Below are 12834 nucleotides of genomic sequence, written 5' to 3'. Positions count from 1 at the left end.
GTTACTCATTACTTTCGCCCCCCATGTTTATTTTTGGTAATAAATCTAGCCACGGTTCTCTTGCATACAGTAAACATCTTGTGGTTAAACTTAAAAAGGAAGAGAAATCTTGCTCAATTGGAACTTATTTTATTTTCCACATAAAAGGTTTGTCAAAAAGCACAACTATTGTTTAAATAAAATAACACCACTGAATTAAATTCAAAATAAAAACATTCTAAGGCTCTAAGTATAGCTACATTTATGAACTCTAAAACTGAGAAAACTAGAAAAACATTCGGAGAACGCAGACCTCCGCCAAGCAGCTCAAGCTCAGCTAACACGCTCCGGTCACGGTAACATGGTAAACTCAGGATTACCATGACTACCTGTAACAAGAAGTTTGACAGTGTGGATTGGAAAATGAATAGAATTTATATATATATTTATATATTTACTTTTGTTTTCCAGAACATCACCAAAATGTAATCACCTGTTCCTTGTCCCATTTATCAATTTTCCTGCAAATGTTATCCAAATTCATTCATAACTTTTCAAGTTATCTTGCTAACTGACCCAGGGTTTCCACTGGATACGATACGTCTTGCTGCGTTGCGGCTCCGATCCGGTTTTGCTCCACTGTCCGCCGTCCGGTAAACCCCACTGGTTGCATTTTGAGTGTGCTACGGCGCAGTCCAGTCTTCGACGACTGACGTCTCGAGACCGAGGAGTTCTTGCGATATTTACATAATCGCGGTGTTATAAACGCAACAACAAACAGATAAACAGGTCAGTGTTCCTAACGAAGGAGTACAAGAAGGTTGGACTTCTGATGATTATCCTTGTAAAATGGATGGGTGACATCATAAATTATTTTGTGGTTCTCCACCTCAAGGATGAGCTTCTCCTTGTCCATGTTGTTGTCAATGACTTTTGAAAACCTCTTACCTGTTGACTCTGTGCCTGGCCCCACCCATTATGAGGCTTTGGTGATGTATAGCACACATTATCCATCAGTGGTTCTAAATCTTTTTTGTCCTGTGATTATATTTTTGTCAAATCATGTTTACCCCCTCTTCATATATGATAATTTCGTATTTCATATGCTTTTTCATATGTGGAACAGTGGGCTCTACTAAACCCCTAACTGTGTCTCAAACATTGGTTTCCTAAGGCTGAATCTACAAATTCAAAACAATGGAAATATATACTGTATATATTTCTTAACACCATGCAACTTTTATGTGATTACTTCAATAATAAAAAACAGTCTCTTTTGTAAACAGTAGCTAAATATTGTCTCCTATTGTCAGAAGTGTGATAAAATGGCCTTTACAGCATAAAAGAATCCTGTTTCAATAAATTACAAGAAAATATAGTAATTTTTGGGGCAATAATACTGTTAGCTTTTGGTGAATTGTCTAAAAAAAAAGCCAAAAAAGGAACTGGGAACATTTGCCTTATATTATTAAATTAATTGCTAAATCGTACCCATTGCAATGTGCTCCTGTATCCCTAGGGGTACACGTACCCCTGTTTGGGGGCCACTGGTCTACATGACTTACACAGCCATGTGTGTTTTTAGAGGCACTTGGGATTGCATCAAGCTGATCAAACTTATGATTAAACATACTAAACTGCATACATTTTAAACAGTAACTGAAGCCCATATGGCCCTGTCATTTTGTTTCATACAGTAAGAAAACAGAATTGATGGTGTCAGCGTTGTTTTTAAAAGCTAACTGAACTGACACAACCTGTCACTGTGCCGTGATTATGTTTCCTTTCCTTTTCGGTCATTTATTGCTATCACCTAACATGTCTTTGTCTCCATCTCTGTCTGCCAGGGGAACACCTGCGCATCTGTCCTCAGGGTTACACCTGCTGTACGAGTGAGATGGAAGAGAACCTGGCAGTGCAGAGCCGCAGGGAGATGGAGGGACTTCTTAAAGAAGCTGGGCGATCCCTACAAACCTCTCTCACTGGGCGGTACAAAGCCTTTGATGGTGAGTTTATTTCTTATTCTTTTTAAATATTAAATGAGAGCCCGAAAAAGAGAACATCATACTCAGATTATGATGTTTACCTCATTTGCACTTTCTCAGGGTTTCCTGCAGATATGGTCCAACAGACTGGAAAGATTTAACATATATTCCTTTTAATTATAGAAGAAGCAGACTGATGAATAAACTAAACTTGCTGCGATGCTTAACAGAGGCTGAGGCATCCTAATTAAACTTAAATGAACACCATAAAAAAAATGAATGGAATTCCCTCCAAAAGCTCATCAAAATATTGTTTTTTTCCCAGACAGACAAACCTTCAGCAGTCAATTTGTCTTAAAAGAAAATAATTATCCTTATTAATGTATAATTGTTTATTATAATCCAAATGTAGATTAATTTTAATTTATTTGATTTTTTTAATATATCAAATATCAAAGAAATACTGTCACTGGTTAGCTATTAGATGTTTAGTCCCTTTCTAGAGTAGAATGCTTTTGTTTTGTTGTTTTATCATTGTTCTGCTATAATGTGATATTCTGTATCATCTCAGGGTCCAATTAATTTGGGTAAATCAAGTTCAACTTTTTTTTCCTGGATTTGGGTTGCAACCTGTTATTGTGGGGTGATGTGAATTCCCCCAATAACAGGCTTTCCTAGCAACCCCAGCCGAAAAACACAATTGACGTCTTTAGCCGTCTTTGGCAGTCAATTCCAAATAGTGACGCACACAAACACTCTTTGGCAGAAGTGTCCCTGCGCTTGCACTTTTTTTGGTTCATTGCGAAATCATACTGCCACCTAATGGCCTGGCATGTTTACTACATCATTTTTGATGCTTCCTGCTGTGAATGTGGAACTTTTTGGAAACAGAAACAGAAGCAAAACGTTGTTGTGTAAACAGTTTAGAAACCTTGATCTAAAGCTAATTAAAGCGACATGTCCCACTTTATAAGTATGACTTTTTTATATACTGGCAAAATGCATGGCACCAAAACACGCTATTTTATACACAAATGGTAAAATATAGACTATTGAGGTTATATATTAAGTTATATATTAACAGTTTTCTTATGGGCACATAATGATAAAAAAAATTCTTTAGATTTCTAACAATATATCATATTATCATTTCGAAAAATATCTATCTTTATTCGCAAAACTTCAAATGTGCGAAATGAAGAAATAGTCATGGGGCCATCAAGGAAATTATTTGCTTCTAATGACTTGCTTCAGTTAATAAAGGGGTGTCTCTGTCCTCCACTAGTTCCCCTTGGCCAGTTTGTGACAATAGATCTATCAGCTGGGGGGCCTTGAGCCTGGCTAGTTAGCCTGACCTTTTCAGATCCAAGTGATTAGTAGCCAAGTGACATTTGTTTACTGGTCTTCAATCTCTCTGTGCTTTCTTTGTGTCCTTGTATCTCACCCTGGGCAGCAGAACTTTGTTCAAGTGACACAGCCCCCATCCTTACAAATCAGCATCACAATCAGCCCAAGATATACACTTTTCTCCAACATAGTTAATGTCAGCCTACATACAAACTCTATAGGGAGACACCTAATTTAGCACAGCAGAGATGGTAAACAACAAAGTCGGCAGGTGTAGAAATTCACAGAGCGCTTTGCTAACCTGTGAACAGCCAAGCACTTTGCTTTCAAAAGCATATTTATATGTTTTCAGCTAAATAAACATCACAAATGCTGTCATTTTCTTTTGTATGTTTGCTAAACATAGAGATTTGCTCCTGTTCTGTTTTATTCCTGAAATTTGATAATTCTACTTTTCAGAGTGAAAATTCATCTCCTTTTTATGATGGTCTTCTTTTCTTTGTTTTTCATAAGCTATTTTATCGCCTCCCCTCTCCAATCTTGCTGTGTTGTCTTTATCTAACTGCCGGCAAGCATCAGATGTAGATATTGAGGCAGAACGAGGGATAAAAATGTGTGTGTTGGAACCCTGAGGTCTGAAAAACCATTTGTTGAAAGCTGTGCTCTCAAAGAGAACTGGGTGACATACTGGGGTTAATTGGACCTTAATATGTTATATTTACTGCCACATGACCTGCAATTTGGCAAGATCCAGCCATTTTGACTGGGAACATCCTGTTTTTAGCCTTAACCGCTGAAAAATAGAAGAAGAAGAAAAAATCTTCTAAGTCATTGTCTGAGATGTGTTACTCTGAATCTTAGAATATAAAACAGAAAAATAACAAGGATTTATGGGCTGTAATGTTTGGTCTGAAAGAATATTATTCCATACCCAGAATGAATGTTTTTGCTGCTATGTCCACGGTACAGTGACACCACATTTGTACCATGCTTTCCATCCCTGCACATCTGGCTATGTTTAGCAGGGTGTGGGCTAGTGTGAGCCATGTGCCTAAATGCAGGGTGTTGCTGTTCCAACCCAGTCAAGCAAGGCCCTATTTTTTGGCCTTTTTGGAAGAAGCACTTACCAAGCCACAGATTAAAGGACTCACGTGTTCACATGCTTTACGGCTGGCTCTGGTCATGAGAGTTTGACTGTATGTGGCTCAGCATAGAACAGTGTGTTTACGTGCATGTGTCTGCAAGTTTAACCTTTACTGTGTGCCACTCTGCACCTGGTTAGATGTCTTTGACACACATGCACACTCCCCTACTGCGTGTGCCATGGATATCTTAAATGTGTAAGATTGGGGTTGCGACAGTTTTGTGGCTCTCGTGCTTTCAGTGGACAGGTTTTTGCGATTGACCGCTGTTGTCGGAGGGGTGTTGGCATTGGGGTACGTGTTGACTGTGGGCAGACGAGCAGTGAAGGGGTAACAATGGTGGTGGGTGCTGGGGTTGTAGGTGTTGGTGGCTTGAAAAATGCCAGGTCGGTTGTGATTAAAGCTGCAGTATGTAAGTTTTTTATGGCATCATTTGGTCAAAATTCCATAATCATCTTTGAGTATATTGTAATCCAAAGTGGTCTGAGTGGACAGTGAATCTCTTCTCCTTTGCCTGGCCATGAAAATTAAGTTTATAAATCCAGGAATGTGACGCTGGACTACAAACACGTGTGCTCCATGAGCTGTTTTGGGCGATACTATTGGCTGCTTGACTGAAGTCAGACGCATTCACGTACCAAATGCAATGGCAGACGTTCCAGCAGAACTCCCCATCGCAGCGTTAGACATAACAGTTATACGGCAAATCAAGCGGAAAAAGGCAGACCAATGTGGAGAAGCAACAGTTTAAAGGCACAAACGTATTCTCGAGGAACGGACCGCTTTGCGTCCACGCGGATCCCTGTGACTGCAGAGGCTCTGCTCTATGTACCGGTTTCAGAGGGAGAGTGAGAACATGTGGGATAAATTGCGTGTCACCAGACAAATCTCCACTAACACAAGATAAAGTCCCTACATTTGTCACTAGTCTCTCACAAAATATATCGGTAAGGGAGGCTAAGTTTCTGTTTCGGTTTTGAAACGGAGCAGAGGGAGGATTCTTCAAACTGCAGCTTTAAGGTATTGGGCACCCTTGGTTTAAGACGTAAGGATAACAAGGTAAGAATGCAGAAAATATCAACAAGAGTGGAGTTGAAAAAAACAGGTTAGTGTAAATGAATGATAGAAGGATATAGATAACCTTGTTTGTATTTAGCTTGACAGTCTGATGGTTTGTGAAAGGGGCAAACGGAAAAAGAAAAATTAAATTACGCACTAAAGCGAAAGAGAGAAAGTTGCGGAGAACATAAAGATCGATGGCACTATAGGGAACTGCAAGTTAGATGGGAGCCAGGTGTGCTGGACAGACGAAACCCTGAAACCTGCCAGGTGCTCTAATGGTGTCATCCATGACATCTGGATACTTGTGTTCTTGCTGTGCATATGGACATTGATTTTTGTGAGGATTATGGACACAAATGGGGCAATTTTACATTTCGCAATAACAAAAAAATGCGTTCATAGGAGAGCACAAAAAGAAAGTCATATCATATAGGTGATCATGAATCTTTTTCTTTGTCACTACTCCTAATGTCTGCTATCCCTCATCACAGTGTTCTCCACTCTCTCACTATGGTGTCATGAATTGTAGTAGCAGCATCATTTTTTGTAAATAGATGATAGCGTCTGGTCTCATTTTATACAAACTTACAAGGTCGTGGATTTGGTCTATTACAGAGTTAACAAAGAGATAACACGGATGGGGGTCACACAAAAAATACAATAAAAAATATATTTTGAAAATGCAAAGCATCAAACCCAGCTGCTGAGTTCATCAAAGACCCACAATAACAAAAAAGCACATTTATCAGTGTCAGTCAGTATTTATTGCTCATTTTGTTCTTTAGAAGAACTTCAATGGCTTCCACACGTGTAGGTTGTCTGAAGACGTTGATACTAAATGTACCTGGTTGCGTCAGTGTGAGCGGCTTTAGGGCTGGATTAGGGTCTTCTTCTACTGATTATTAGAGGTTGTAAATGAACATATTAGTGCGCTAGCGCCTCCTCAAACCGAGGTGAAAAGCTGAATTGTGTTTCCTTTCTGGTATACGTGACCGTGCCGTTCTCATTCATTCATGAGACCTTGTGGGCCACGTGCACGATTGACACAAAATGCCCCTTTGCGTCGATCGGTAGATTGCGATCGACGTATTGTACACCCCTGCTGTACAGGTTTTATCTTGAAAGCCAGTATGTTGCAGCCTCAACAAATACACAAAAACAATCACTCACATCCATACAATATATATATATATATATATAGGTTATTTAGAGTGATGGGTGTGATGACTTTGTGCACCCTGCTTTCTTCCTGGCCATCTGTAAATGCATGATTACTGAGGCAGTAGTAACATACATTCTACATCCGTCTTGCAATATTTTGACAATCATGCAACAGATTTAATCCCCACCCCCCCTTCTACCACCCACTTTCTAATTTACAGCTTTCAGGGTCACCTCAAATGATGTCATTGCAGCCAAGGACGCCAGTTTCTATTGTGACATTTGATTGGCTCGTTTTTATCTGCATGCAAATCATGTCTGTGGGGACAAGGAGTACATTGGGCTAATTATGCCAAACACTTTACTTAGCAGGAGCAATGGCGCCTCGGAAGGATAAAACGAATAGAAAGGCAAAGTGAGACACAGAGTTGGAAAAGGAGAGAGATAAAGGTAGGATGGTTTGGAAAAAAACAGTGGAAAATAAAACACGATAGAGGGAGGGAAAAGAACAAAGTGATAGAGAGGGTAATGAAGAGGACAGAGTTGCAGAGGAAGGGAAAAAGTTAAAAAGAGAACCAGATGGAGCAAAAAGGAAACAGACTCGGGTAAATGGGGCAGAATGCCAGCCAGGAATCAGGGGAGAAACCCAAAGAAAGAGGAAGAAAGGCTTCCACTGAGAGCCTGTTGATAAATGACATGCATTTTGTGATGTGTCGGCCTGTTTAAAACAGGAGACCTTTTAATAGCATCTAAGCTTCAATGAAGGAGCTTCGATGGTACTTTGAGCACAACAAGCCTGTGATAAGTGCTCCTGTTGATGGAGAACCATTCTGACACATAAACAGTCTAATGGCTCCCAGATCATCCTTTGTGCTTTCACCGTATTCAGGACAAAAGTGTTTGTGTGTGCCTGTTGTGTTTATTTGTTCTTTGTTCATGCACACGTAGGGAATGGAACAAATAGGAAACTGGTAATACTGGGTACTTGGTGGTTAGTGATGGATTATTCTTTCAGCTTGTGTCACAATAATCATCATTCAATTGGTCTTTGACCATTTTGTTCCATCTGACAATAATAATGGATGAGTAAATTAAGCTGTTCATCGTTTTCAAAAAAAAGAGAAATGTGTTTTGTTACCATGGTTTATCATCATATTTATTCCAATCTTTCCCAATTTCTATTGTTGGTGACAGTGTAAAAATAATATCTTTGTCTTTTGAATTTTTCTAAATGATGATGCCTTGGTGATGTGGTAGGTACAAACACTGCTAACAAGGTCTAAACTTTGGGGTTTGGAGACCTTTTTTCTGTGTTGAATTTTATAAAGTTGAGTCAAGTGAAAGAGTGATGCACACAATTACAGAAGAGAGAATTTTTCAACAAAAAAAAGAATACATTTCCTTTATTTTATTATATCCTTCTTTGTAAGTTGGACCTAATTGATCAGTGGTTAGGGACCACTACGATGGAGCACACCACACATGTCCTTGCCTTAAAGAGACAATTTAGGCATGCAACCAGGGCTTTAAATTAACACCCGCCAACTGCGGGTAAAAATTAATTAATTTGTAACAGCAGAAAGTCATTGTTGCCAGATTGGGCTCTTTTCCGCCAAGAAATTTGAGGGGTTTTGTTTGTGTTTAGACTTTAAAACGTAATGTGTGTCTGGCAACACTGCTTGTTGAACTAATCCTACATTTCCCATGAACACTATGTTGTAACGTGTCATTCCACAATTGGCTACGTGCATATGTTAGCGCGATTGCAGTTATTGGCGAAGACAAACAGAGCGGCGCAAAACAAACAATAGGATTTGAAAATAAGTTGTAAAATTAGCAGGGAAAAACAAACAAACTTGGAGATATTTATTGGGTTTTGAAAAACCTGAACTGCAAAAAAGGAAGGCTGCTGCTGGCACGTGGGAAAATGTAGATGAATGAGGATCTGAAAAGAAGAAGAATTTGAGGAGTTTTAATACTAAATGGATGTCGGGACATGAGTGGCTGGTATTTGTTCACCATTAAAATGTGTACTATACAGTTTGTGGGGAGTGAGATTTGTTTACATTAAGCATGCATGCTAGTTTTTTTCTACAGAACATGTAATTCTTAGTACTGATTGCTTCTATTCTTCAAAACTTCAAACTGTTCCAGGGATCCAATTTTTATCTGGGTTAAATTTGTTTATTAAGTTATGAGAATATACTTTATTAAAGATTTCTTACCCTTCCTTAGGGAGGGCTGGTGATGGTCACAATTAAGCAATAAAATAAATCAATTTATTTTATTGCAATAACAAAACATGCGTTGCTGTCTCATAATGTTGCACTTCTTGTAATGTTGACCTTTGACAGCATGTGCAGACATGGAAAAAAAAAATAAAAGAAATAAATAAAAGGTTTCATACAAGTTCCATATAGCACCTTTTAGGCATTGTTACAACATTGTTTTTAAATGAAATATTTATATTGTTTCCATTTTCAATTTTCATGTATATCTGCAATCAACTAAAATAAAAACTATTTAAAGAAACGTGAATGCTTAAATCTGTTCTGTGGCTCATAATGTAGTTTATTTTTGCTGGAAAAATATTTGGCTGGTGAAAAATCTGGTTGGCTGGTAACTTTAAGAATCTATAGCCATGCTGGCTGGTGATCTAAAATGTTAATTTAAAGCCCTGCTTGCAACACTAGCAAATGAATGTGCAAACACATAATCATTACGGTAAAAGTAACCTGTCTGTAGGCTGAGCCGACATCAAAGGATGTCAGTAAAAGAGTAGATGTGTTTGATTTCTTTATAGAAGGAATAAAATGTGTTATTTGCAAACAACTTCTTCTCCTGATGAATGCATAATAATGTTTCTATTAACATGGGTGCACACTGCACATAACTGTTGAGTTTCTGCACAAGCACCTCCGGATAACACAATGCGCACTAGATCAAATTTGCATATGTAAGATTAGTTGATTATAGGCACCAGCAGACCCCTGTGACCCTAAAAAAAGGAGCAAGCGGGTCAGAAAATGGATGGTTGGATTAGCTGATTAGAAAAAAATATTTGGTGAGAGATAATAGTGTCTTAGTTTTTCAGCAACATGTAATCAGTTCATATGTTTGATATCATCTGAGTATGTCCAATGAGGAGTGGAGAAGGGAGGGGCTACAGACCCACAGAAGAGCTGCATACTGAACAGGACTGAGAGACTCAGAGACAGGATACACAGGGGAATGGTGAGGGAAATGAGTTTAAGGAAACAGAGTTAAGTTTGGACTTATTATCCTGAGTAGAGTGTAGACTAAGCCATGTAAGCATTTCTACTGTTTATCAAATAGAGCAGGGGTGTCAAACTCAATTTGGGTCACAGATTTTAGCAGAAAAAAGAACAATTTCAACATTAATGTGCCCTAGTTTGCACTTCCAGGTATAAATTTCATATAATGTATTTGAGACTGACAATATTTAAGCACTGGGTGACCTTAAAATTAAATTAACTTAAAATTCCTTGATATTATGAACAATTGTTATTTAATTTAGTAGAATAATTTGAGGAAATTTGCAGGATTTTGAAAAGATTTAGTTTTTTTTCAATTTGCGATTAAAAAATAACTGCCATCATGTGATATAAGCATGGGGAAATTTGTAAATTTGTATCCATGTGTATCTATAACCGAATTATTATGTAATTTACACAATGAGACATTTTTTGTCATTTTTTTCTTTCTCCTGCGGTCCCAATTAGATGCCCAAAACGGCCGGATTTGGCCCCATGCCTTGAGTTTGATCTGTAGGATAGCAGAACTTTCAGGACATTGAAATAGTAACTGTTGCATTTGGTTTTTAGGTATATGTACTTTTAGTTTTCGGTCATTGCATCAGAAAGTTTAACATCAATTTTTAGTTTAAATTAAAGTTCATGTCACATTATTATTATTCCCTGTGTTTTGGATATGGAAAACATGTTCGGTATTTAAAAAAGTGATTATCAAGCAACAACCCCAGGTACCCGTCTATAAAGAAACAGACAGGCAGGCTCGATTGATTGATTTTGTTCTCTAATTTTGTGGTTAATATTCTTTGTCACTCACTTTCTTTTTTGTACTTTAAAACTCAGCAGGCTGATTTAATCATTGTTGAATGAGAAAACAGTGCATGAGCTGTCAGATTTGAAAGCTGGTGTACGTTTATTCTCCCCCCTCCCTTTTATATTCCAATTGATTTCCTCTCTGTTCAGTCATTGCCATTCCGTGCTGCTTTGATGCTGTCAAGGGTTTTTATTGATACATAATTAGCTCTGTGTACTAGTTTGCTGTGTGAGATTATGTTTTTTTTTTCCCTCATACATTTTACCTTGAAGGATGACATTAGTTTTCAAATAAAGTAAACAAACACTAAATTCCTTTTAGCCCTTGCCTATTGTAAGCAAAGTGTAAGGCAAGGCAAGGCAAGGCAAATGTATTTGTATAGCGCATTTCATACACAAGGTAATTCATTGTGCTTTACATGATCAAAAAGTGCAACAGAAAACATTCAACAGCTTAAAAATCAGCAGCAAAACATTTAAAATCAGCAGCAAAACATTTAAAATCAGCAGTAAAACATTTAAAATATTCAGTAAAACATTTTAAATCAGCAACAAACACATTAGATCAACAACAACATGGCCAAAAATGTCCCTCTGAATCATACACAGTAGAGAAAACAAGTGCCTTTAACTTAGATTTAAAAATGTTCACATTGGATGCTGACTTCAGCTTCAGTTTGTTTCACTTCTTTGCAGCATAAAACTGAAAGCAGTATCTCCATGTTTGTTGTTCACTCTGGTCTGCACTATCTGACCTGTGTCCATAGATCTGAGAGACCTGCTGGGTTCATACCTGACTAACATCTCACTGATGTATTCTGGACCAAACCCATTCACAGATTTATACATCAGCAGCAGAACTTTAAAGTCTATTCTGAGACTGACTGAGAGCCAGTGTAAATATTTTAGAACTGGAGTTATGTGCTCTGACCTCTTTGTTCTGGTTAAGACCCGAGCTGCAGCGTTCTGAACCAGCTGTAGATGTTTGAAGCTCTTTTGGGGGATTCCTGTCAGAAGACCATTTCAATAGTCCAGTCTGCTGGAGATACAAGCATGGACCAGTTTCTCCTGATCTTTCTGAGTCATTAAACCTTTCACTCTTGAGATGTTCTTTAGGTGGTAGAAGCTGTTTTTGTGATAGATTTGATCTGACTGCTGAATGTAAGATCTGAGTCAATCAGAACACCAAGGTTTTTGACTTGGTCTTTAGCTTTTAAAGATTGAGACTGAAGATACTCGCTGACAGCAGTCCTCTTTTCCTTGTTCCCAAAGACAATCATGATTTAGTTGAAGGAAGTTTTCACTCATTCAACAGTTTACTTTTTCTCAATGGGACCATAGTCATCTGGGTTCAGTGATAGATATAGTTCTGTGTCATCAGCATAGCTCTGATAATCAACCTTACAGTTCTGTAGAATTTGTCCTGAAGGAAGTGTTGTGGCGGTTTTGAATGGAATTAGCTGGAGTCAAGTTGTAGTGTTTACTTGTCAGATGTGGACACGGGGTTTATTTGATCAAAGGGTTTTAGGGGCAGATCGGTCTAGGAGTCAGAGGTTTCCATGTGTGTGTGTCCCATTGAATCTGTAGTTGTTCTGTGCTCTCAGTGATTGCTGATAGTGGTAGTCATGACAATGATGGAGCTTCTGAGAAGAGGCCTTGGTAAATGTTATCAGTACAATAGTATCTGGCCTGCTTACGGCATTGTGACCAGAACTGACCAGGAGAGATTTTGTAATCATGTATCAGGAAGCATATAAAGGCTAAACAGAAGAGGTCCAAGAACAGAACCCTGAGGAACCCCGTGGGACATTGGTAATCTGTCAGATTCAAAGTTTCCAATGCCTACAAAATACTGTAACTTCGCTCCTCCAAGTAGGATTTAAACCATTGCATTACTTTTCCATTTAGTCCAACCCACGTTTGCAATCTGTGCAACAAATTTTTTGTGGTCCACAGTGTCAAATGCAGCACTTAGATCCCATAGAATGAGAAAGACGGGATCGACCATTGTGCTATCACTTTACGATGAGTTACTTCATGCTCAGGTTCTGACTTCAATATGAAATGATGAAG

The 12834-nt window shown here is 38.3% G+C and overlaps 1 protein-coding gene across 1 annotated transcript in view; it reads left to right on the top strand.

Moving 5' to 3' along the window:
• The window catches only part of gpc1b (glypican 1b), a 127088-nt gene that overhangs the window by 65855 nt on the left and 48399 nt on the right, over positions 1-12834 (top strand). Inside the window, exon 2 of the mRNA XM_028473099.1 lies at positions 1827-1985. Coding sequence (XP_028328900.1) covers positions 1827-1985 — 159 coding nt within the window. The remainder of the gene's footprint in view (positions 1-1826; positions 1986-12834) is intronic.

Source organism: Gouania willdenowi, chromosome 17 (genome assembly GCF_900634775.1).
Source record: "Gouania willdenowi chromosome 17, fGouWil2.1, whole genome shotgun sequence".
Classification (NCBI taxonomy): domain Eukaryota; kingdom Metazoa; phylum Chordata; class Actinopteri; order Blenniiformes; family Gobiesocidae; genus Gouania; species Gouania willdenowi.
The sequence above is the reverse complement of the archived record's forward strand: the minus strand, read 5'-3'. Positions and strand labels throughout refer to the sequence as shown.